The following is a 26,926-nucleotide window of genomic DNA, read 5'->3' on the forward strand; positions in this document are numbered from 1 at the left end:
GACCTCTCTTGGTGCTTATGGATTAAACTACAGATGTCTACAGATAGGAAAATGAATAATGGACACATAAATAAATAAATAATCTGTAAACCACCAAGAGTTGAAAAATCCTTTAAAGGGAAGGTCTCTGCAAATTGGTTATGATTCCACAACTCACTAACTAATGGGAAATTCCCTTGGCCAAAGCATATACCAAGGTCCAAGGCAGGACAACTATGCAAACAACATGCAGTTACACACTATGGTCCATGAGGGTTCTTTCTAAAGTCTGCGAAAGTCTGAGAAAATAACCCTGATGTCATCAAAATAACAGATGAAGTCACTGCGGCTATCTTGGAGTGAGACTTTACATTTATAAACCGTGGTATTAACTGGGTTTAAAGACAAGGGGATTTACTTGGCAGGTAAAGTCAAATAAAACATTGTATTGGGTTGCATTATGGGAAACGCATGATCCAACCTTTCATGAATCAGACCCATAGGGATCATATTTTGGTCTCGGCTGTATAGATTTTGACAAATCTTTATTTATTTATTTATTTATCTATCTATTTATTTATCTTTCAAGTTTTCCAACTTTCTGAGGTGCAATATACAAGCTACTGGAGTAGTTACCCTTTAATTAACAGCTATTTCATTTTTGTCTTTTTTCTCTCAAATTATCTCGAGATTAGTTATTAGATGCATTAATAATGGTAATATTCCTCCAAGAATAAGATCAAATGAAGTGAAACAGGTTAAGGTTGACTATGCTACAGCCAGAGTGAGCTCAGAGAAGCTCTTGGAGATGCATCCACATTCAGGAAGTGGGCTCTGGGAAAGGCTGCGTCTTCCTGACAGCTGGGCAGGCACCTCCCAGCTGACGAAGTCGGTTAATTGCTCGCGAACTGTTGTATTATCCAATAATTACTTACACTTATTCAATCAGAAAAGGACACGATGGAGGTCGACTCAGGTAAACATGCAGTTAGTGCGATACTTGTGTCTGTAGCTTTACTCATAGGTTCTTGAAAACAGAACTGCTGTTATCAGCTAAGAGGCTAGTAATGCTAGCCTCCAACTTAAACATCAGATCGCCGCTAACAACAGGCTAAAAACGTGGACCTGCTACTTAATGCTTTGATAAATGGTCTTTTGAAGAGCACAAGTGAAAGCGTTCAGGGAGTTTGGTGTTGTTTGTCTCTGTCTGAGTCTTTTTTCCGTGTCGAAACTTCGCTCTCGGGATTTTGATTCGCTGAGTCTGCTGTTCGCGTTAGTGTCTGATACGGGACGCATCTAAAACAAGGGAGACACGTTTCCTTAGTCTCTGACAGTGTTTGCTTTACACAGTGGAAACCTGTAGCCTACAGCAATTAAGCAACACTTTGACTTCCTATATGTTTTAATTTTATAGCTCGGAATTTGATGATGTAAATTAGTAATTGATCTAAAACTGCTCTGTGCCCGTGATTTCTAGGGATAAGTCTGAAAAAGCAGAGTCCAGTCAAAAGCTCATATGGCTGCATGTGTAACTGGGGACCCAGTGTCATTTTAAACCCACTTCTAACAACAATCCACTCCGGCCAGTGATATGATCTGACTGGCAGTCACTTCACTGGACTCAAGACAACAAGTCACACTCATAATAATAAAAACTGGTAGAGATTAAAATATAGCATCACAACAGTTTCTCCTGAAGAAGTTATCTAGCTTGCATATGGTAACGTTGTATGCTCAACTGTTTCATTGACAAAATCACTTGTGACACAATAAGAAATAAAATAATTTCATAGCATGCAACTGCCAATCGATATTTACAAAGCATGGTAGTGAGAATAACTTCAAAACATTCATTTTGAATATGCAAAATCCTGATTCGGACTGAAATGAGTAAAATTGCACTGTTTATGTGACCACTGACCAGTATCAAACATAAATACATAATATTACCACATTGAATATTGGTTGTGCAGCAGGGCTGCTGCTAACTGTGGTTTTCATTATCTGTTAATCTGCCAATTAGTGTTTTCATTAATCCATGAATTGTTCATAACAAAGGCATCAAATTCTTAGATTTGAGATGCTGGCATCAGAAAATATTTCAAGACTTTGTGCTCGAAATTGAGTGCTGATCAAAATAGTTGCAGATTAATTATTTTTGTTCAGCTAATCAATTGATTGACTAGTAGCTGTAGGTGTGTTTTGGATTGGCCCAAATTTGTAGCATCTTTCACGACATTTAGTCATTTACTCCGGGCCAGTAGACAAGGATTATTACACTTCACTTTAACAATATCTTAACTGTAAGCACTTGATAGTTTGGACTGAAAAGTAGCCTGGAGTGAAACATTATCAGACCAGTTGTTAACTTTGTAAGATCTAATCATGTTTATCTACCTTCTCAAGTGTTCTTCACTGATCGTAGTGGAAGAGTCTCCAGTAACCCACTGCTGGACCAGCTCCCCAGCTACCAGTCCCTGCTGTACCGCAGGAAGTCGTCGAATGGTGGCACCAAGAGAAGGAGCAGCTCTAGAGGTCGGCTCAGCTCCTCTGGCAGTGGGAAATGGGGCATGAACACAGTCAACAGACATGAGGAGAAGCAGAAGGGTCAGACGGAGCAGAGACCCATCAGGGAACTAGCCAAGACCATGTCTGAGAAACGCAGAGACAAGTAGGAAAGACATCATTATAGTATCCTTACCACCTTCTTGAAAGACAAAGTTAAACAGATCTGCTCCATTTTTAAAGTTACTGGAAATGCACAGTGTTATTTATTGCCCGTTTCATTAATCACTGATTTCAAAAGGTTGTGTATAGTCTTCTAAGCAATGAATTTGACTGTGTAACCTGTTAGGACACAACGTCTGGAGGAGGATCTGGAGCTCAGCAGCTGGAGACAGTGGAGGCAAAGCACCCGCAGGTACCTGAGGAGGCTGAAGGAAGACTCCCAAGAATGGCTGAGCTCCCTGCAGCTCTGGAGGGGCGACATCCACCTGATAGAGGGTGAGAGATGAATAAATGAGACAGTCCGACTGTAAGAAAACTATATCTTCATCTGCAGAGACATTTGTTTATTTCTGTTCAGCGCCGTAGAAATGATGAAATACTTTCTGTCTCCCTTTCATTCAGGGATGTTCGGCACAGGGATCCTGTCTTACTTCTCCTTCCTGCGCTTCCTGGTCATGCTCAACTTGATCATCTTTCTGCTCATGTTCAGCTTCGTCATGTTGCCCATCATCATTGCCCCCTATGCTTCAGGGAATACCACCTACAACCAGAATGATGGTGAGAAAATACTGTTTTTTTCCAACTGGGAGCATAAACTAAGCATAAAATGGTCTTAAGCTTAAAACGTACTGTGTTTCTATACAGGTAGCATCTGCAGTGTTTATCCAAGCAGCGCTCGACGAGGCCTGGTTATGTTTCATGAACACATTACAGATCTGCTCTCCGGTGGAGTAAGTCCTTGCATTCTATATTTAATGTTTTGTGGAGAAAAATATTTTCCATGTGGTTTCCTCACTCACTAATTCTGCTTCATCCGCAGGGCTTCCTGGAACAGACCTATCTTTTTTATGGCTACTACAAGGTGGATAAAATCCACTTTCCAAACGTCACTTATAATTTGCCTCTTGCGTACCTGTTGGCCACTATAGCGTACCTGTTCCTCAGTCTCATCTGGATCGTTAAAAGGTACTGAAAAGACCAAATGATGAAGGAAATTTGTTTGAATGATCAGTTTGTAGGAGTGTGTTTGTCTCTCTTCTAGGTCTGCCACGGGATTCAAACGAAACCTGGTTCAGGATGAGGATCGCTTTCAGAGTTTCTGCAACAAGATCTTTGCTGGCTGGGACTTCTGCATCACCAACGAGAACGCTGCCAGGCTGAAGAGGAGCAGTCTGCTCTATGAGCTCAGGGTTGGTTGATCATTCTGCTCAACAAGATGTGTTTATATACCAACATTTGCCAGGAGCCATGAGGTAAGATGGGAAAACAGTGGCTTCTGTTACATGCTGAGAAAAGCTCTGTTTTAATCTAGATAATAAACCTGTTTAATGGGTGGTTACATGTAACCTCATTGGCTACATACATCAGCTAATTTTGGGTGATTTAACATACAGTAAATGGACATTTTCTCATTATAATCTACATGTTGGTTACCAGCCAATAAGATTTTTATTTATCTTAGTTTTTTACTATTCTTTCAAAAATGTCTTAGTCATATAGATGCAGAAGTCTTTATTCAGAAATTAGTTTTTCTTTATGAGATGTTTTAAATGCTCTAAATGTATAATCAATGTTTACACTGAATATTTACTTGTCTCATTTTAAAACTGCAAATCCCCAGACGGATTTGGAAGAGGAGAGGATCAAGCAGAAAATAGCAGATCGCACACGCAAAGAGAAGGGTCGGATTTACCTCATCCGCCTCATCCTCAACCTCTTTGTCATTGCTGTTCTGGCTGGTTGCTTCTACAGCATTTATGTGGCCACCGTCTTTTCACAGGAAGCACAGATGAATAACACAAAGGTAATTAATGATATGTTACCTTAATTTGCAAGCATGTTGTTTTTTCATTATTTTACTGCTTTTCCATACCAAAAAAATAGTTCAGACTCATCTTGATCTGTTAAATAGACTTGAACAAGAATTTTCAAAAATAATTAAATAAATGTAGGCTGATACCATTATTGCTGAAGTTCATAAAATATTTTGATAGAGTTAAACTCTGGAGATTCTTTCACATCCTCTGATCTTTTTTACTTAGACGGCGCTGACATCAGAGGGCATCAAAGATAATTGCTCTCTGTGTGATGTTTTGCTGTTTTGCAGGTGAATTTCATTGTAGATCTCATCTATGAGTATCTTCCCTCAATTGTTATCACCTTGGCCAACTTCATCACCCCCCTCCTCTTCTCTGTCATCATCAATTATGAGGACTATTCCCCCGCCTTCGAGATCCGCTTCACTCTCATGAGGTATAGTGGACCTTCATTTATTGACCGCTCACCTTCTTTTTATTGATGGTGACGTTGAACTTGAAAATTAACCGTATTAGGAGACAAAGAGGTGAAATAGTATATTTGCAACACAAGCTTATGTTGTGAAAGATGAAACACTGCCAGCGTGAACAAATGGATGAAAACTGATGCCTTTTTTTCCCCCCTCTTTCTCTCTTTTTCTCTCTTTCTTTCTTCACAGGTGTGTCTTCATGCGGTTGACCAGTATTGGGGTTTTGCTCTTCTCTCTCTGGTCTCAGATCACTAAATGTAAAGAGGAGCCATGCATCTGTGGCTATAACCATGTGCTTTACTCTGTAAGTCATCTTCTTTTATTCCAATACAGCACACAATGGTTTCTTTTACTAACCTGCAGATACCAGCGTCAAACTGACTTTTATCTCTGTGTCAACATGCATACCAGTAGCTCATTGCTTAATGATTTTGATGAAACGATCTAAGAGGTTTTAAAGATATGAAGAGTTTGTTTTGGAACGTTAATAATTTATGCCTCTGTAAATTTACATTACTCAGAGTGTAACAGCAGTGGTGTTTGCCCATTTTTTCTTGGTCTCGATGTAAAAGCTTTTCAGAGATAAGTGAGCCCTCCATTTATTCAGTCTTTTGTGAATTATTTGGGCTTTCAACATATCCATGTATATGATTGCAATTACAGTTACTGTGTACAGTCCATTGTTGGACTAATTTTACACAGGCATGTGAAGTTTCTCCCTTTGTGTCTTTGCTGTTGTCCACAGTGTTGGGAGACCCGTGTGGGACAGGAGATGTACAAACTCACCATCTTTGACTTCATCATCATCGTCGCAGTCACCATCTTTGTGGAGTTTCCCAGGAAGTAAGTCACTTTCCCACAGCGAAAAACATCCTCTTCATCACCTCAATAGAAAGTTATGTTCTATTCTAGTCTAATTTAATGTGTGTTTGTAGAAGTGTTTTGTCTCTGTATGAGTGTTGATACATATTTTAGCCTATTATTTCAGCTTATTTATTTCAGCCTTCCTCTAATATAACACGATGGTATTTTATTCTGTGTCCTTGAAGTCAATTTTCCCACTGTTCCTTCAGTGGATTCCTTTCACGTCCTTTGTTCCTCAGTCATATCTAACTGCATCCTTGCATTGCCTTGTCCTACCCAGAATCATAGTGAAGTACTGTGAGTGCGGCCTGGCTAAGTGGTGGGGCCAGCAGGAGTTTGGTATTCCTCAGAATGTGCTAGAGATCGTCTACGGTCAGACCATCTGCTGGATCGGCACCTTCTACTGCCCAATGCTGCCTGCCATCTGCACCATCAAATACTTCTTCATATTCTACATCAAAAAGGTGATTTCTGTCTCTCTTATATTCTTTTACACATTCAGAATCAAGAATACAACTCCTGATGTCCGGTGACCTTCTTGCTTTTTATCTTTTAGGTATCATTGATAAAAAACTGCCGACCAGCCACACGTCCCTTTCGAGCTTCTAGCTCCAACTTCTTCTTCCTTGGCGTGCTGCTGATTGGCCTGGCTCTGGCCTGGCTGCCTGTCATTGTTAGCGTAGCACAGTGAGTAATGACCATGTTATGTTTTAACGTCAGTCTCCGAAGCTTTAATAGACCCTTAAGTGGAAGTATTGACAATCAGAGGTCAATATTTGTCTGATGAATTTCACTTAGTTAAATATAAATGGAGGCATGAAATTTCTGATTTCTGTCGTCTGCATGTCAGTGACTAAATAAATGTAGAATCATTCATTGCTACTGCTGTGTTCTCTTGGCAAACACACTTACTAAACCCACCCTTGCACAGAATAAACTGTTCCCAGGCCTGTGGACCATTTGTTAATTACACCACCTCCTGGGAGGTGCTGCCAACTACGGTATCCCAGCTACCCGATGGAGTCAAGACCCTGCTCCTCGCTCTCTCATCGGAGGCCTTTGCTGTCTCCTTCTTTGTTGTTACGTGGTATGTTTCAGTCAGGTTTTTAAGGCTTTAGCAATTTTTTTTTGTTTTGTTTTGCTGTGTGGCTATATTTTTAAAGAACATTTCCATTTTCTCTGCAGTTTGGCCATGTTTTATGTGATTGCACTAGCTGGAGCTCACAAAAGAGTCATTAACCAACTACGGGATCAGCTAGCCATGGTGAGTTTACTCATGAATACATGCTTTGAGAAGATTTGGCTATGGTCATGTTAACCCCCTGTCTTATTTTTATTCTTATTAGTCTTATCTGTTCTTTATTCTTTTTATTCTTACACAAACTACTATTGATGTGTCGTTTTGTTTTCCAGGAGGGGCGTGACAAACGTTTCCTGATCCAGAAGCTGTGCCAGGCCCAGAGGCTCTCACCGATCAAATCTCCAGCGTCCAAATCCCAGCCCCGCAGCAGCAGCAGAAGCAGCCCCAGCTACCACACCAGCTTCTCCAACAATTTCAATGAAGCATTGTTCCTGGCACACCCGCCTCCAGACTCGTCCACACACGTGTGAGGCGAAGACCTAATATTACAGAACAGATGCAAGACCGGACAAATGTACTAGAACTGAAAAACAGTTTGAATGAAAACCTTTAAACACTACAACTTCTGTGGACCTGCTGACATAAATGCATCTTGCCTTTTACTTTTGTTGACAATCTGATCGTAGAACTATTAAGAAGTGGCAATGTTTAAGTATTTTTAAACCAAACACTCATTGCCGATCGGACGTCTTCTGTGGTGTTGTACTGTACTGTAAGTTCTGACTCTTATCTTGTCCTTCTGAGAAGGATTTGCATTACTATAACCACTGGATTTTGAAAAAAAACGTTGAGTTTTATGCACTTTAAATGTATTAACACTAGTGTTTTCTTACTTGTATAACTTCTGTGTTAACAGTTGATTCTATGCATTTATTGTATGTCTTGTGTGTTTTTAAATCTAACATTTATATCATTATTATTTGCTCTATGGTTGCAGGATAATGCAAAACACAGTATCCTTCTGACCACGTTCCCTTTACCAGTTCTGTGACTCCATTTTTATAACTCTAAAATAACTTGGATGGTGGGTGTTTTAGGACCATGAATACTGTTTCAGTCAGAATTTGGGTAAATGTGCTGTTTTTTTTATGTTAGGTACCTTTTATGTGGCTGCTTTTAATATTGAACTTTTTACATGAGAAATAAATATTAAAATGAATAAATAAATAAATAATTTTGTTTTCCTCAGCCTTTGCTTTTGCTTTTCTCTTCCCCGTCCCACCCTCACTGAAGTGTCACCACTCTGAGGTTACAGCACCTCCGGCCCAGCAGAGGTCGCTGCCGCCGTCAGTGTCTCCGCTCGGTCAGTGACAGCGGCTCAGCTGGTGCGGAACCGGAGGCAGCGTGCTGTGGCTCGGCTCACTCAGCCAAAATGTTGAGAATTACGATCCGGGCTGACATGGGATCCCTCTGGGTTTTATTCTGTTTAATATATTCTCAGTTCTTGACCGTGTCTTCTGATGACATAGTGGTGGCATGCGGCGGGTTTGTGAAGTCCGACGTTGAAATCAACTACTCTCTGATCGAGGTGAGAGTGCAAACGTCCCGGCTAGCAGCTAGCTAACAGTTAGCCGGTTTATCGTAGTAAGCTAAAGGTTAGCCGGAGACCGGAGGTTTACCTGAATGACGGTTTGAATGAAACGACTATAAAAAGCAGTGTATTTAACGTAGGGCTAACTCTCTGACCCTAGTAAAAATAAATTGGAGCGGTGAATGTAGTTAGACGTCATTTTAGCTACCTGCTATTTAGCTAATTTGGATGTTTTGTCGACGCTGTCACGGCTGAGTGAAAACCAGTGTGTAAATCTGCATTCATATGTGCGTGTTACACATTGACAGCCATCTGTTAAATTTAAAAGCTGTCAGTGTTGATGAGGAACAAGTTAAGTGCTGACCACCAGTCCTAATCCGTGCTCATTCACAGGATCCGTGCGATTAGCGAAATGAACGTAATCCCAGATAGACTGGTCTGTTTGTTGACGACAGCTAACACAAGATATCCACCCAATGTGCCCATTTAACTGGCTAATCAAGACCATGACCTGCCTCACTGCAATGAACACTTCAGGTTAAGTAATTATGATTATACTTCATGATCAATTTATGTCCTCTCTCACGCACAGATTAAACTGTACACCAAACAAGGTTCCTTAAAATATCAAACTGATTGTGCTCCAATCAATGGCTACTTCATGATCCCACTCTACGACAAGGTATGGGTAGCAATTCTATTATTTATATTACTGATGATAGTTACAATCTATCTGACTGATTTAAAAAAAATTTGTTTTCATACAGGGAGATTTTGTTTTGAAGATTGAGCCTCCTCTGGGGTGGAGCTTCGGTAAGACTCACAGCTGCATCCTCACACTGAACAAACTATTAACTAGAACACTCAGCAGAGTACTCTGCCAAGGTCAACACATAATAATCTGGATCCAGGTCCAGATTGTTCAGAGTTATACATTTCAACACGTCTCATTCTTTTACATTGAGATCCATAAATTGTTCCTTGGGAAATTGACAAAAATGTAAAAAAAAATTGCCTTATGCCTGGACCATGTCCCATACCTCCACCAAGTTTGATGCAAATCAGTTCAGTACTTTTTGTGAAGTCATGCTGATGATAAACAAACAGACACTGACAGGTGAAAACATAACCTCCTCGGTGGTGGTAATAATGCCAACCGTTGTTCAATAAATGCAAAGTATAAGAGGTTTCTATTAGATATCTGCTTGCTTTAATGTCATTTGTCCTCTGATTTGAACTCTCACCAGAGCCCACCAGTGTCAACCTCCATGTGGATGGAGTCAGTGACATCTGCACCAAAGAGGAAGACATCAACTTTGTTTTCACTGGCTTTTCAGTCTCAGGAACGGTGAGATGGATTCAGGATTTCCTCCCTCATTAATGGAATAATTTTGCATGTCTTCCAGTTCTTATTTATACACCAAAGTCAAACTTTTCTTTTTTGGGAAAAGTATCAGTCATGGAATTACTTCTCTTGCTTCTCTTGCTTCTCTTGCTTGTTTTTCTGATGTCCTTCTAATGTCCTGTGTCTCTTCCAGGTTCTGAGTAAGGGCCATCTCCTGGGTCCAGCAGGAGTAGAAGTCAAACTGAGCCGAGTGGGAACAGACGAGAAACTCCAGAGTGTCACCACACAGTCTGGAGGAAAGTAAGTGACTTGCACCTTTCTGTTCAGTGGAGGTACACAGATGTTCCAGCAGTAAACATCTGTTTGAAATCATGTGCTGTTTCAAGACCTTTCTTTTGTTTGAACTTGTTAACACAGGTATACCTTCTTCAAAGTGCTCCCTGGAAACTATGACATCACAGCTTCCCATCCCTCTTGGACTCTGGACCAGGTTGGTATATTCGCTTTGGGTATGACATGTTACAAAAGTCCCTCAACAGGGAGTTGAACTGTGGATGTTGGAGTTAGGTAGTATGATCCTTACCATTAGGCCTCCTTGATGCCGGTGGCTTCCTGTCAGTTCTGTTGTTTACTGGAGATTTAAAATCCAAATTTGGATCTGTAGTGCAGCTGTGAAGTGTTAATCTGTAATTCTAGCAAACATTCACCAATTAAAATATTTGTTTCAGGCTTTGGTATCTTCTTAATGGAAAACAAAAATTCTAATTGTCTCCAGGTGACACTCAAATAAAGTGATTGTAGCTTTTGCCACCCAGACAAAAAAAAAATACTATTTACCTGTGTAAATTAACCCCCTAATAGACAGGCCCATTTTTGTGCACAAGCCTGAAAAATGTACCCAAAATAAAAAGGTCACTTTTCTTGAACTCTTTTGATCACAGTCATAACCCTGGTCTCCTTTGAATGGTAACTCTTTATATTTTACATTAAATTTACATTTTTTCCCCTCACCTTTTTTGACATGAAAAGGAGACTATAAGTCCTAAAGTAGCACCTTTTGATGGGAAGGCACTTTGGAGGTCTGGACCAATTCTGTGTCAACAGCTGTTACAGTGATAAAGGGATCAGGAGCCTTTGAAACGATGTATAATGTGTCAAGGCTGTGGGATGGTTTACTTTATGATTTACTTTTGATCCATTGATGTCACCCACAAGTAACCCCACTATGAAGATTTAGAAAGATGGATTAAGACTCTTTATATATACACATCAATAGGCCTTTGGAACAGAGGTGGGATGGATCAGCAAGTTTGTAACTAATGATTTCATGCTATAGTAAGATTAGACCTGTGTGTGTGAGACATCATTTCCACTCCCATAGTGTGTAATAACACACTGCTGGGTACCACAATGTCATAGTTCACTGTCTGAGCAATGTCATTACCGTAGAGATCTCAGAGGTGTTTTTAATTCAGTATCACTTGAGTGTATACAACTTCATTATTCACCTACTTGCTCAGCTGATAAGGTTCCCTGTCAGGTAAGCAGCTTTCTAACTAATGATCTCCAGCGGTAATCCCACTGCTCCTGACAGGGTCGTTATTCCGACCCTCGCTGTAACTTACGTGGCGACCTTTGCCTGACAGAGTACTACCTCCGTCCACGTCTCCAATGCCAATGCCCCAGCCACCGACCATCTGGTGGTTGGAGGATACGATGTCTCGGGGGAGGTCCGCAGTGATGGAGAGCCCATGAAAGAGGTCACCTTCCTACTGTACTCGGCCACAGTCAAGAGAGAGGTAAAGCAACATTATTTCAGAAACTGTGAGGAGTCAAATTAGATCAAATAATCACACTGCTTGTCTAACCTAACCTTTACTATTTGGAGAGAGTTACCATATTGCAGCTTGTGTGTTAAATGAATTTGTTTTCTGCTCATGGGATTTCTCTAATATCACACAATTTTGTGTGTTTCAAGACAAATTCAGGGAATATTAAGTGTCTTAATATGGTAACATTTATTTAGTTTATAGAAAATGCTCAATCTTTGTTTGTGTTTGTTTTGATTTGAAGGATGTCAGTGGCTGTAACACATCCCCAGTGGAGGGGGCAGATTCTGGAGACAGCTCCCTGGTCTACCTGTGCAGCGCTCTGTCCAGGGAAGATGGCACCTTCATCTTCCCCTCTCTGGCCAGTGGAGAGTACACTGTGGTAAGGATTTTTTTTTTTCATGCTTCATGTTTCTTCTTTTTTTTTTTTTTTTTTTTCCATTGAGTTCACTTTCACATTTCATATACCACACAAGCAAGTTGAAGGATGAAGGTCAAAGGTTGTGTAACCACAACTGCAGAATGTTTCTCGTAGGTAGGCTGTTTGACTCCAGCGACTCTGCCCCTACCACTAAAAACCAGCACATAAGAGAAAGAAAGAGTATCGAAAATGGGATTTGATTTAATGAGCTTGCATTTTCATCCTGCACGCTGCACTGAGAGCGACTCTGTCTCTCTTTCTTTCTTTTTCAAGTGAATATAATTATTTTCCCTTTTAATTCTGCGTTTGTGAAATTCTTCACTTCAGGTGCCTTTCTACAGAGGAGAAAGGATCACTTTTGATGTCGCTCCATCTCGGATGAATTTCAAGGTTGAACACAACAGTTTGAAGCTGGAGGTAAAGAATTCAATCATATGTTCATTCATTAGTTTTTGATTTTAACATTTGTCCTTATTTAACCAGTTAGATTTCATGTTAGGTATGGTACATCACCTTGATATGCTATGCTGTTTCTGTTGCTCCACATGTAGCCCATCTTCAGAGTCATGGGCTTCTCTGTGACGGGCCGCGTTCTCAACAGTGTCGGTGGGGAGGGTGTATCTGATGCTACAGTGTCCCTCAACAACCAGATCAAAGGTAGCCATACTAGAAGACGCTCCCTGTGTGGTATCAAAGCAACAAATAAACAACTTTTAAAAACTGTGCAAGTCGTTCACTGTGAACACATTTTCACACCTGCTGGCTTTGCCACTCTGTCCTTACAGTTGTCAGCAAGGAGGACGGTTCTTTCCGGCTGGAGAACATGACAGCTGGTACCTACACCATCCGTGTCAACAAGGAGCTCATGTTCTTTGAGCCAGTCACAGTGAAGATTGCTCCCAACACACCTCAACTTCCTGACATCATCACAGCAGGGTACGTCAGGCTTGTGCCTCAGCTTCGTATGTTATATGAAGATGTAGATTGAAGATTAGAAGATTAGATGAAGCTTATATGTTCGATTGATTGATTTGGTTGCCACGTTAATCTCATGAAGTTCTGATGTTGGTCCCACACCAGATTCAGTGTGTGTGGGCAGATCTCCATCAGCCACCTGCCTGAGGGCATGAAGCAGCAGGGCCGCTACAAGGTCACCCTGACGCACCAGGGCCAAGACAAGACCTCTAGCCGGACCGTAGACTCTGACCCTCAGGGGGCCTTCTGCTTTCAGGCAAAACCTGGAGATTACAGCGTCCACGTAAGGCTTTTTAATAGTTAGACCCAGGACACATCAATAGCTTCATCTGCACTGGCTCATAAATCAGTTACAGGAAAAAAAAAACACCCCAAAAGAAAAGTCACCTACTGTCTTATTCATGTAAAACTGTAGAGTTTGTCTAATCCACAGTCGGTGAACATTGGTTTTTACTGAGATACTGGGGCATTTGCTGAAATACAGCTGAGAGTCCAACAATTAAATTTACTCATTTGACTGGAATATCTCAAAAGCAGTATTGTATTAGCCTTCATTTTCAGTCACTGAGTAAGTGGACAGGGCTCAGCTTCAGCTGTCAATGCTCTGATTTCCAGTACTCGTCTATTTAAACCATAAAACTACAAGTGATAGTAAGGAAAGCCCAAATCTTTAATAAATCCTTATTTAGAAATGGCCTGGAGTAAACTTTTATTCTATTTGATTTTCGGTTGTATTGGCTGAGATCACTGGGCTTTCTATGCGACTTAACTTTGGTTTCACTTCCATGTGTTCAGGTGTCTCTCCCTGAGGCGGAGGTGAAAGCAGGCCTCGCTCTGCAGCCTCAGGCCCTGGAGGTCTCTCTTGTGCACCAGCCCCTCACCGACCTCCTTTTCACGCAATTTATGGCTTCTGTCTCTGGAAAGGTCTACTGTCTGGGTAAGCACGTAGTTATATGTGGCTCGTCTTCTCTTTAAATGAAAATTTTTCAAATGTCGAGTAACTTTTTTATTAAGAAAGCAAAGAAAATCATTTCAATAAGATGCGGGTCCTGACACAGCTTCAGCCCACAAGTGTATTGAATTGTGTGGTTTTTATATGTTTCGCACAAGCTGACCTCATGTCCTCTGGTTGACCTCTAGCGTCCTGTGATGACCTCTCAGTAACCCTGCAACCAGTGAGTCGGCAGGGAGAGAGAAGGACTGTGGCTCTGTCTGGCAACAACGACATCCTCAGCTTCTCATTTGACGACGTTCTACCTGGGAAATACAAAGGTCGGGACTGACTGCTAATGATACTTTTCATTCTTTATAATAATAATAATAATAATCAGGGTTAATTAGAGCAATTACAAACCAGAAAGTAGTGCTCGTAAGCATTTCTGCCAGTTGGAAAAGTGCCTCAGCACTTCTGTCGAGCCCGATTGCAAAGTCAGCACATGGGTTGTTTACTGGAAGACGTCAAAGTAAGCATAGTACATAAACTGATCCCTCCATCCTACCTGCATTTCAGAATCCATCAAGGAGTAACACTAATTATTCCCTTAATGATTGTGGGGAAATCAATTAGTAATTACAGTCTTTCCATCATAATTGGTGTTTAGCAGCAGCTTTTTGGAAGCGCACATTATTCAGCCGGTTTCTGTACCTTCTGGTGCTGCATCTATCTCCCTCACTGTTCAATACACACAACCTGTTTGTGTGTCTGCAGGCTATGTGCACACACAGCATCTTTGAGGCAGGTTTACTCAGCTTGTTGTGTTGCCAGGCCAGGGTAGAGTAACAAGTTTACTTTCTTAAGCATTTGTTTAAAGATGAGATAATTCTGAGGTCCTGAAGTGAAGAGCCTCAACTTCAACTGATCATGGCATCTGAGGTTTTATCTTTCTAGGCGAGGGCCACACATTTAATCCTTTTCAACAAATAGTAACACTTGTGTTTTTGTGTTGCTTTTTAATATGAGTGTATTCATTGTTTAATTTTCACTTCTCAGTGAGTATTTCTCATGAGGAGTGGTGCTGGAAGCATAAGTCCATGGAAGTGGAAGTTCTGGATTCCGACGTCTTGGGGGTGGAGTTCAGGCAGATTGGCTACATCCTGCGCTGCTCCCTCTCCCACGCAATCACTTTGGTAAGTCATCAGTAGCTGATTACATTAGCGGTACCCAGTGTGTGTTGTGACAGGTGGTGGCACGTCCACAGGTTTTATTCACACGCTTTACGTCATGCGTTTTCCTGCACAGGAATTCTTCCAAGATGGCAGCAAACCTGAGAACGTCGGCATGTACAACCTCTCAAAGGGAGTCAACCGCTTCTGCCTCTCCAAGCCCGGTGAGGTTCATTCCCCTGACCTCTCATTAACTAAACATAGTGTGAATTAGCATATAGAGAAAAGAAAATATCAGTGTACCAACTGTTCCCTTGTGTATAGTTAGAGTACAGCGTTTTGAGCCAAAAGGTCTGTGTCAGACTTAGCTAAATATAAAACTGGAGCGAAGTAATTAATCAACTAAAAATGTTGCTTGTCCAGGTGTTTACAAAGTCACCCCTCGCTCCTGCCATCAGTTTGAGCAGGACTTCTACACCTACGATACGTAAGTGCTCAGATGCTGTGGCCATTTATTTCTGGGTCGACAAGTGTTCTCCCTGTATGCAATTCAATAAACTAATCACCTGTGTCTAACAGCTCGGCCCCCAGTATCCTGACCCTCACTGCAGTGCGGCATCACATGACTGGGCTCATCACCACTGACAAGATTCTGGACGTCACAGTTACCATCAAGTAAGACTCATTGTGGCTGGGCTCATTTTAGCAAACTCTGAGATTCACAGCTTTGCAGCAGTTTAAACTGTTTTGTTTTTTTCCCACAAACCCTCTCCTCGGTCAGATCTTCCATCGAGAGCGAGCCGGCGCTGGTGCTTGGTCCCCTGCGGAGCCTGGAGGAGCAGCGGCAGGAGCAGCAGCTGCAAGAGATTCAGCTACGCCGTCAGGAACGGGAGCGTCGCGCCGCAGAAGAGGACGGAGGTGCCAGGGATGATAGCCCTCCAATCCAAGAGAAGGCTGATGAGCTGACAGGCCCATTCCACTACGAGTTCTCCTACTGGGCCAGGTCAGTCGCACAGTATTTTCACTGCAGTTTAATTTAATGTCTTTGCTCTTTATGACATAACAAAGTAAAGACCTCAGTTGATTGTGCCTCTTGTACATAGAAGTGCACTGGGATCAGCTGCTGGCTTCAAAAGCATGTTTGCCAACTAAATCTCCTATAGAGTTTTTTTTCTTTGCATGATACCAGCAATGCCCCTGTCACTGACAGTCCTATTGATTTATATTATGGCTATCAGGTTTAATCCTTTCTTTCCAATCCCTTCCTAATTCCTTTCCCTTGAGTTAATATTTACTGTACATGTCTGTGCAGGGCTGGAGAGAAGATCACAGTGACTCCCTCCTCCAAAGAGCTGCTCTTCTACCCACCTGAAGTGGAGGCCACTATCACTGGAGGTAAAATCCTTCACACAGATTGCAGACTAACAAATTTATCATGTCTGTTTGTGTCCTGATTATAGCTGCTTCTGAGGTCTTTTAATTCTTTATAAAAGTGTATACCCCTGTGCTTATAATGTTTTAACTCCAACTTCATTGTTTGCATAGAGAAACAGGAGAAAAATCAATGCAAACAATAAAATCCTCAAAATCCTGTAGCATGCCAAACAAGCTGCTTAAAATTTAATGAAACTCTCCCTTTTGATAGAGTCCTGTCCAGGTCGGCTGGTGGACATCACGGGGCGAGCAGGTCTCTTCCTGGAGGGCAAGGTGTCACCAGAGCTACAGGGTGTAGAGATCTCCATCAGTGAAAGAGGAGCTGCAGCACCGCTCATTACTGTGGCCACTAATGAGATGGGAGCATACAGGTATGAGAACCTAGTGCTTTAAATTAGAGATAAAAATAAAGTGCATGAAACTAGAGGTGGGATATTCCAGAGTGCTTACCATAGATAATGGTAATGGCTGTCTTTAGGTTCTGCTATAAATGGATGTGCTTAGCAGGTCATTATAGACTAACTGGCAGATCCATAAATACATTAAGGCCAAAAGAAGTGTAGAAACTGCAGCAATGTGCGGGTCCCTGTTAAAACGTTGGCAGTCATACAGTTTGCTGGTCAGGCCCAGGTAGTTGAAATGGGTTTCAGAAGGCTCTGTTAGAGGTGGTCACCCAAATGGATAATTAAATGACAGTTGGTGCCAGAGAGACTGACTGGCCTCATGATAAACACTGTCAAAAGCCACACACAAGAAGGACAAGGCTGAGAGATTTTAATACATGAAGAAGTGCATCAGTGCAGTCAGTGGCATGAAAATTATATTGAAACTTTTGACTTCCACTGTTTATTATTAAATCCACTTGGAAATCATCGGAAAAAAGATGCTGTTTGCAACTCCAGAACTTGCCTGAGAATCATCACATTTTTAAGTTTTCCTCTGTGTCAAAGTAATTCAGTGTTGGTTGTCTGCGCATCCATGGGTGCACTGCAAACACGAACAGCTAGTGGCTAGTTCGGCATACTTTTAATGCTGCCAATTTGTCAAAATGAAAACAAATGTCTACTGTAAACAAGGGGCACAAGTTGTTGTCCATAGCTTACTGACTCCATGGCAATATTTTACTTTCTGGTCTTTTCAAAGCTTGATAATCCACCAAATAGAAGTAAGACAAAGAATGATAATGGAGTTGAATAGATTATTTTTCATGTTCTACTATAAATATTTTTTTGACACTGCTGTCGCTCACGTGACAGTTTGTGTAGGTAATTTTAGATGACACTCTGCCCTCTGGAATATCTTCTGAAGGTGTTGGGTCTCTAGAGGTTTTATCAGCAGGTTCCTTGGGACCTGAACGAAACATCCTCCTCCTCATGCAGGAATATGGTTGAAATGGTTTTGAGTCGACTTTTAATTGTCAGTCAGTAGTGAAGATGAGAACATTATCCAGATAATGTGTAGTAATGTCTTTTTGTGAGTAGTATTTTTACCAATTCAAAAGTTATTTTTGATTGACGTTGGATGGAAATCTTATCTGTCATAATTATACATATGTCATTCTGTACTGTATATTGTAGCAACTGCATGACACATAGTATGACAGATTCATCCACAAACACAGTCCTAACCACCTTATTTCTCCTCTCTTTCCTGCAGTGTGGGTCCCCTTCACAGCGACCGGCAGTATGACATCAGCGCCAGTAAAGAAGGCTTCGTCCTGAGTCCAGTGGAGGGAACCCAGGGAGATTTCAAGGCGTTCGCTCTGGCTGGTGTCACCTTCAAGGTACATGTGACCACACTCCTCACTTGAATACGTATTACATCCCAGTAATCACCATCCTCTTTTACATCAGCAGTACATAGCTGTATCTGACAATTAAAGCTCTTTGTTCACATTTACTGCTCTCACTGATTATGTGCTTTAAAGTGAATATGAAATGACATGATGAAAAGCACTTGTTAGTTCCTTTGGAATGTTTTCATAAAATATAATTAAAAAGAAAATCTCCCTGATGATGGTTGAATCACTTTGCTGCTTTGCTGTGTGCTGTCAGTGCCTCGCCTCTGTACTGCCTTTTTTAAAAGGGTCTGCAATTATCTACAGCGACCATGAGATCCTGGCACAAAGGATCATTGTCGTTTTCCCTTTCAGACTGTCTGATAAATTGCTTTGAAATCTTCTGTACAGCATTTATAAAGAGTTTTTGTCTGTGTTTATCCTTCTTTTGTAGGTCTAGAACATTAGAGGCACTAAGCTCACCTGTCAGCCTGATTATGCCCACTATTTCACAATCTGCCACTCACAGTTTGAGCCATGTCTAAGTGATTTCATGATTTTCAAAAATGTGCGAGTTTGGTTTCATTACAACAGACATTTAGTCCACATGGTCTTTAATTTTGAAAACAAGGATATTGATATTACCTCCCAGTTCAGCCACAGTTACAACACTTATTTCAAATATGTGCAATTTCTATTACTCAAATTTGGACAAGTTTGGACTCATGCAGTACAGTATACAGCTGAAATGATTAATCTGATGAATCCATTTGTTGTCAAATCATGAGATGTATAACCTATTCTCTCCCAATCTTCCCCTTCTTGCAATAGATCAAATCAGAGGATGGTCAGCCCCTGTCAGGCGTCCTTCTGTCTCTGAGTGGAGGACAGTTTCGTTCCAACCTTTTGACCCAGGACATTGGCCTGCTCACCTTTAATAACCTGGTAGGGATCCAGCATTTACTTTTCACCTTTGTACTTTTTCTTGCTGTGGTGTGAGATATCAGCCGACCAAGCTGTGAAGCTGATTGTAGGGATGCTTTGACCTCTGTTGTGCTCTAGCTGAGGTATATATTTTCTGCTCTTCATTGGACATAATCACCGTTTTCGTCTCCTCAGAGCCCTGGTCAGTACTACTTCAAGCCCATGATGAAGGAGTTCCGCTTTGAGCCGGCGTCTCAGATGATCACAGTGGAGGAAGGTCAAAACCTCAGTATCGATATAACTGGCATTAAGACTGCGTACAGGTATACAGATGTACACCGAACAATTATTCCCTGTTTAGTTTGGCTTCCGAATGTAAACACATCTGCCTCAACATCAGCAGTGTCACTCTGATGTAGAGTGCTGCGCAGAAGGTTTAGGCACTAAAAGTCAGGATGCTTTCAAAGATAACGCCACAACAAGTTTTTAGTTGTCAGTTAACTTCATACAAAGTTCAATTCAATATTTGGTGTGACCACTCTTTGCCTTGAGTCGGGCTGTTTGTCTGGGCTAATGCTTCAGACCGGTCAGATGGTATTGCGTGATGGATAAGAATCCTTATACCATCTGAAGTGCCCAAGACTTTTGCACAGTGCTGTGTATTCACCTGCTGTTTGTTGAATCCAGAAATGTCCTTTCCACATGTGTCTTATCAGTGTCACGGTCTTGTGCTCTTGTCCTCAGCTGCTACGGAGCGGTGCAGTCTCTGAGCGGGGATGCAGAGCGGGACGTTGCCGTGGAGGCGGTGGGTCAGGGAGATTGCAGCATCTACAGCGAGGACACCGTCACCGATGAGGAGGGCCGCTTCAGACTCAGGGGTCTGCTGGTAAGGATGCTGGGAACAGGTCTGGCACTGCATGAGTAATTTTACACAGCAAGCATATTGAATCTTTGAAATGGTGCACTTAGTAAATCTTAACTGACTTAATTAACAGAATGTTTCCTTGCAGCCGGGTTGCAAGTATCTCATTCAGCTGCGCGCTGAAGGCAACGACCACATAGAGAGGGCTCTACCACAACACAGAGCTATAGAGGTGAGCAACAAATCCTCAAGCTAATGGTTGGACCACAGTTTTAATGTGACACACACCGTTGGACAACAATAAAATAGGTGCCTTATGTGATATTTAGAAAATGTACAGCTTTCCCTAACATTAAATAGAATAATAGTTTAGTGACATTTGGTTTGAATGTATTATAGTGTGTGAAATGTTTTTCTGGTATCGTGACACTAGATCAGCAAATCAAACAGCCAATTCAAACATTATCATATTTTCACTGTCATAGTCCTTTCCTTTATGCTTTGTGCTGCAATAACACAGTCAGGAAAACTAGGTTGAAAGGTATGGAGAACTTTTGTAATTGAATTGTTGAAATGACTGTGGGAACCCTGTGATTATGACTTATCAGCAGCTTTATCACATGGGTCCTTTTCTATACGCAGAACAAAAGCACCGATAATCCCATTGCAAGTTTAAACCTCTCGGTTCATAATTTTAGCTTGTCAGAAAAGTGCAGGCCCCCTAATCTCTCTGGCAAGGCTGGAAATGCCTTAATTCCACATAATTCTCTGTTGTTATCACACTGTGTGACTTGTACAAAGCTTTATCCAGAGTTGGTATTTTCTTTTTTCTTTTTCTAGTTCAAGGTTGTATCTGTACATTAAGCTTGGTGTGTTCACTCTCAGGTTGGCAGTAGTGACATTGAAGGGATCAACATCATCGCCTTCAGACAGATCAATCAGTTTGACCTCAGCGGAAACGTCATCACGTCCCCTGAACATCTCCCGACACTATCGGTACGACTGCTTGGCTCATTGTTATCCCTGCGTTTTATAAATCTCTGCATCTCCTCTGCAGTGGTCACATGGCAGCTGTGTACCCTCTTTTGTTCTGTTCAGGTGAAGCTGTACAAGAGCGACAATCTGGACAATCCAATCAACAGCGTCTCTCTGGGACAGTCCCTCTTCTTCCATTTCCCCCCTCTGGACAGAGATGGAGAGGTATCATCTTCTAATCCCACTCTTAAATCTGAATTAAGGAAGTGAATTTTGCTCATACTCGTAAAACCAAAAGACAGATTTCCTAGCCCACATTATTCAGTGGTTGAAAGTCTTAATGTCTTAATATGCTTTTATATTTCACAAAATGTATTGACTACTTTAGACGTAACCATGACCCATGACATGCTGCTGTTGGATCTACAGTCATCTCTCTCTGTCTTTTCCAGACCTATGTTCTGATGCTGTACTCCACACTGTCCCGCTCCCAGTATGACTTCACTCTGCCCCAGGTCTCCTTCACCTCCACCGGCTACCACAAGCACGTCACACTCACCTTCAACCCCACTGTAAGCTACAGATGCTTTCTTTAAAACTATATCTGCTGTTTGACAGCGTGAATATGTTCCTTTTTCACTGTTTTTATGCCAGCGCAATGTATCAGTTACACTATGAGGGAATTTCTTCAAATTCACTTGAAATGATTAGATTTTGGTGGTCAAAGGTCAATGTGACATTTTGTAGCTTTATTCTGATTAGTTTATTTGTATCTGTGCTCTCATTGGTTGGTTGGTAGCCTTATTCTGATTGGTTGGTTGGTTTGTAATTCGTTCTGATTGGTTGATACAAATTGCTACAAATTAAAAAGGACTACAAACCAACCAATCATAATGTGGCTACAAACTGATTAATCAGAATGAGGTCATAGACTGAACAATTGGAACGGTGGCTACAAATTGACCATTCGGAATGTGGCTACAAACCAACCAATCAAAATTGCAGCAACAAACTGACCAATCTGAAACTGGCTACAAACCCACCAATCAGAACACTGCTACGAATCGGCCACTCAGAACAGGATCATTTTGATCAAAACAGCATTGATTGGGCTGTTTGTCTTGAAACTGTCTCATTTCACATTGTGTGTGTGTGTGTGTGTGTGTGTGTGTGTGTGTGTGTGTGTGTGTGTGTGTGTGTGTCCGTCCTTTTTCCCTCAGCGTAAAGTGCCTGATCAGGATGTTGCCCAGGGCTCCTACATAGCTCTGCCCCTCACTCTGCTGCTCCTGTTAGCAGCATACAACCACGAGAAGGTACTTCAGCAGCTCCACCTGCTCCAGACAATATGTTAACAGAGCTTTTATTGCTGCACTGTTGAATTTCTATTTAGTTGGTATAAACCTCACTGGACTTTGGCCTTATCATGGTAAATCCTAAATTTGGAATGACATTAAGAAGAATGTCCTAGTTCTTGTAGTTTCCATGTTTTCTAATCAGTTCTTATTTTATTAATTAATTCAAGTTAATCACATTATTGTTTCAAGTGAGAAACTGTTAATCCAAAAAGCATTTGTTTAATACCTTTTGCTGACCTGTTTTGCAGGTGATCCCCCTCCTGTTACAGGTTGTGAACCGTATCCAGGGAGTGAGGAGCATGGCCCAAGCCAGCGGGGACAGTGCTGCCCTGGATGAAGCCAAACGTCAGGTCAAGAGACAGAAAGCCAGGCGTACATGAGAACACAACCATGGCTCACCTCAGACCACACCTTTGTATGCTAAACGGCACACTTGCACCCACAATCCCGGCCTCAGCCAGAACTGGGATAGCCGGGTTTAACTTCTTCAGTGGCCGCGGCAAATGACGGGTGCTGGTGAACTGTTTAGTTTGCCGAGATGTGATCTGCCCCCAAATGAAGCTCAACGTGAACCACTCGCCGCACATTACCACCACCTCATCAGCCATTCAGATTCACTGGACTGCTAGTTGACGTTTTATAGGTTGTTTTGTCTGTTTTTCAGAACATTTTTTTCCCCAGAACACTCATTGTCTAAAAAATATTGTCAATACTTGTGATAGAATATGAGCCGTTTTTATACCTTTGTAATTTATCTAGGTCAGATAAAATCTTTTTTGTTCTGAAAGCACTTGAATCAGTTTGATATTCACCCTCACATTATTTAGGACTATCAAGCACTGTGGATAACCATGTGTCTCGCCTACCAGCATTGGGGTGAATTCTGACAATAAACAAAGGTGATTTCTGTCAGACTGTAGCTGGAGTTTTATAAGATCTAAGCAGAAAAACCAGTATTAACTTAGTGGTTTTTAAGATTTATGGTTAAAATTGATTTTTATGGGCTCAAATGAGGGTCATAAATGTTTTTCTAAGCTTGTGGTTATATACCTGTTGGGGAAAAAACATGATACATTGAAGTTAATATCCAAATGATAATTGTGCTAAAAGATTTATTAAGTTTACACAAATTATTTCCTTTTGTGAGTAGAAAACATAATTTGTGCACAGCTTTTATTTAGACACTCCTCTCTGCAAATGCTTAAAAATATCTATAAACCTTTTAAAAGGTCTACAGAGGTTGATAACCCACCATGAGCTTTGAATGCCTTTAACCATTGAACACAAGCTCAAAATCTTTGTCCCTTATTTGAACCCATAGATTTGATCGTAAACTGCACTGACCACCATAATGCCATCACAAACAGGGGATTCTGTAACTGATAACTATGACGGAAAGACAGCCAAAGATGTTGACTAGCTAGTAACTGCTTTGTACCGTTGTCACTTCGATGTAAAACACCTTGAGTTACTGTAAAGGACTCCTGATGGTATTTTATAAGCTGTTAAGTGAGATGCAAGATTGCCTTGATGTCTCTGATAGCTCAGGAAAGTGATGGTGGATAAGATGCTGGAAATTTGGGATTGAATACTGCGTGAGGAGATGTTTTTTTTTTTTTTTTTTTGTGGGAGGGTGGGTTCAGGGAGCTATAGGGGATAACTGATAGTTGATTAATTTATTAACATATGTCTAATCAGATGTGAATGTTTTTCAGAAGTGTGGTTGTTTTTTGAATGATAATCTGTCACATGAGGTGTGTAACAAGCTATTTTAAAGAAGAGCAAAATAAAATTTAAGTAGACCCCTATCCACAAACATGAAAATGAGTGAAGACTGTCTACACAGGGTCTGTGACGACCTTGAGTTAAACTTTTAAAGATAAGGCAGAGTTGTAATTTCGTGAGCTCATTGTCTTACCACTCAGCTGTTTAATGCACTGTGATAACTATGGACCCCAATTATTTTTCTGTATCCATTTCATCTGCTCACAGTTGTGGCTGACTTTCACTGAAAGATGAAAAGGCCAGTGGCTATTTACTGAGTTAAAAGATATTTCAATTAGTCCACATTTAGGGGTGTTGATTAGTTTGGCTGGGGTGGGTGAAGGAGGTGGGATGAAATTGTCTTTTGTCATTTGCCCAGAATTTGTTTTTGTTTTTTTGTTGTTTTTTCTTTTTTTTTTTTGAGATAATGAATAAAGTTTGACTGGAAGAAAGTGAACTCAACTGTTTATGGCTTTGCCTCTAGGGGGCAGTATCATGCTAAACATAAATATTTTTCATAAACGTGGCAAGAATCTCATCCTTAAAGTGTTCAGGAACACTTTAGAAGAAGTTATGTGTACATGTAGCACCCCCAGAAAATCAATAAATATACTGGTCTCATTATTTCTTCTCTTCACCCAAGCAGCACATGGTATAAAATGTGCTGGTGTGCATTAGGAGTACAACCAGGGTTAAAAAGCTCTAAGAGCAGAGCTGTCTATAAAGGACCACTTTAAGCTTAAATCCTATTGTTCTAATGTGTTTGAATCCCTCTGTGCTCCGTCTTGACAGCTTTGCTTCACTGCCTCTCTGTGCTCTCTGTGCTGTCTACTGGATAATGTAAAACGTGTCAGATCTTAATGAACAACAGTTGGTCCAACTCCAGCAGAGGCTGGGTGGAAAAAGCCTTGCAAAAATGTTTCTAACACTTTGGTTGGTTGGTAGTGAACAGACAGTATCAGATGAATACCAAAGTGTATGGACAAAAACAACTGGGGGGGGGCGAGTGTCTGGACTCGCTTCCATTGCCAGTTAATAATAGAGAAAAACACATTATCTATCAACAGTAGACCACAGCAACCCAGGACCCAGTGTTCTTATAGCTACTTCAGTTTCACCTTTTTCACTAGAGACACTTTGACCTGGCAAAGCAGAGAAAGCACAGGTGGAACTAATGTCATTAACGCTGGCTTCCTCTTCCTCGGCCCTGGTAAAGTGCATGTTACCCGGCTAGCATGACTTACTGGGACACTTGAGTGGAACAGAGCTTTGGTAATGCTGCTAATTACACCTGCCTCCCCAGCTATGACGTGTCAACATGTCTGCTGTGGAAAAAGGTCCATTTTTGACCGATGCTCTCACAGAACCCCGTCCCTGACACACCATTAGCTTTTTGAGCTGTTGTGGCTAACATGTTTCCATGCTTCCGTACACATCCAGACAGAGAGCAACATGAATTTCCTTGTGGAGTTGTGTTTCCGGCTGCAAAGTCTGTAAGTCCATTATTTCCTGACATTTTTGTTCAGGCCTCTGAGAGAAATGTCTTGGAGTTTAGCTTGCTAAATGCTGGGCTTTGCTCAATGGCTGGGGTCATGTTAGTTGTGTCTCTGTGTGTGTGTGTGTGTGTACTTGTACTTGCTACATAGTAAGGACCAAAAAAAGTATTTTACTAACAGAGTGAGGACATTTTGGGAAAGTGAGGACATTTTGGCCGGTGCTCACTTTTTGAGACACCTTCAAATCACATTTTGAGGGTTAAGACTTGGTTTTAGAGTGATGGTTAGAATTAGGTTTAGGTTAGGGTTAGGGTCAGGGTCAGGGTTAGGCACTCAGTTGTGATGGTTAAGGTTAGGGTAAGGGGCTAGGGAATGCATTATGTCAATGAGTGTCCACACAAAGATGGAAGTACAAGTGTGTGTGTGTGTGTGTGTGTGTGTGTGTGTGTGTGTGTGTGTGTGTGTGTGTGTGAGTGAGAAAATGTGTGTGCACATGTAAGAGAGAGGGAGGGGATGAAATCAAAAATATAATTTAATGGTACATGACATGGCATCCACGATGATGACAAGGAAATGCCTTTTGAAATAATCTGCTTGCTTGAATGTCGTCGGTGAGGGATGTTGTCTATTAGGAAACTACACCCAGGCCTCTCTGCCGTCTTGGTCTCTTAATCTGGAAATGACTACTTTCTACTCTTCTGTTGTTCATTATTCTCATTTTTGTCTGTTTAAGTTTTAAAAAGTGAACTGGTCGACACATTTGAGACGGAGCTGCTCTTTGTAACTGCACAGCAGGGGCTACCTCGTTATAGTATGCCCACTCCTGTGAAAATAAGAGCCATTGTCTGAGAGCATGCTATGAAACACACAGCCAGGTTTTTGAGGGTAACTGAGAATGCACCGGGCTCTTCTCCTGGCATTTTGTCGTGATGAGATGCAGCCAATTAGTATGAGCCACTCAGCTCTGGATTTGTCTGAGGCAACCTGGGGAATGACAGCAGCACACCGGGGTCAGCAGTTTGATCAAATAACCTTGTCGCTCAAGCTCATGACACGTGTCATAATTTTCTATTTCTCTTTGCCTAATTTTATTTCTTTCTGTAATTTTTTTTAAATATAAGATATGATTATGTCATT

At 41.4% G+C, this 26,926-nt stretch overlaps 2 protein-coding genes across 2 annotated transcripts; both read left to right on the forward strand.

The window, feature by feature from the left end:
• The first annotated feature begins 795 nt into the window (after window positions 1–795).
• On the forward strand, window positions 796–8,186 carry LOC139636251 (transmembrane channel-like protein 7). Its single transcript, XM_071504127.1, has 16 exons — window positions 796–955; window positions 2,386–2,650; window positions 2,834–2,982; window positions 3,109–3,264; window positions 3,352–3,437; window positions 3,527–3,672; window positions 3,749–3,896; window positions 4,328–4,510; window positions 4,814–4,959; window positions 5,183–5,297; window positions 5,739–5,836; window positions 6,138–6,321; window positions 6,414–6,544; window positions 6,789–6,944; window positions 7,043–7,121; window positions 7,271–8,186. Exons 1-16 carry the CDS (start codon window positions 940–942, stop codon window positions 7,466–7,468), a joined length of 2,256 nt encoding a protein of 751 aa, XP_071360228.1. The 5' UTR covers window positions 796–939; the 3' UTR covers window positions 7,469–8,186.
• A 126-nt stretch (window positions 8,187–8,312) lies between these two features.
• Window positions 8,313–24,750, forward strand: nomo (nodal modulator). The gene is made up of 31 exons (XM_071504126.1): window positions 8,313–8,526; window positions 9,122–9,211; window positions 9,297–9,342; window positions 9,777–9,877; window positions 10,068–10,174; window positions 10,292–10,364; window positions 11,521–11,673; window positions 11,948–12,085; window positions 12,452–12,541; window positions 12,676–12,781; window positions 12,910–13,060; window positions 13,205–13,382; window positions 13,895–14,036; window positions 14,240–14,371; window positions 15,090–15,226; window positions 15,339–15,426; window positions 15,626–15,689; window positions 15,782–15,877; window positions 15,984–16,205; window positions 16,515–16,597; window positions 16,848–17,007; window positions 18,293–18,419; window positions 19,245–19,358; window positions 19,533–19,660; window positions 20,082–20,223; window positions 20,348–20,431; window positions 21,085–21,195; window positions 21,298–21,399; window positions 21,627–21,746; window positions 22,395–22,487; window positions 22,778–24,750. The coding sequence occupies exons 1-31, from the start codon at window positions 8,371–8,373 to the stop codon at window positions 22,907–22,909; spliced, it is 3,666 nt and encodes a 1,221-aa protein (XP_071360227.1). The 5' UTR covers window positions 8,313–8,370; the 3' UTR covers window positions 22,910–24,750.
• The last annotated feature ends 2,176 nt before the right edge of the window (window positions 24,751–26,926 follow it).

The sequence above is a fragment of the Trachinotus anak genome, unplaced genomic scaffold (genome assembly GCF_046630095.1).
Source record: "Trachinotus anak isolate AG129_WGS33_773 ecotype Australia unplaced genomic scaffold, CSIRO_AGI_Tana_v1 ptg000019l, whole genome shotgun sequence".
NCBI classification, from domain to species: domain Eukaryota; kingdom Metazoa; phylum Chordata; class Actinopteri; order Carangiformes; family Carangidae; genus Trachinotus; species Trachinotus anak.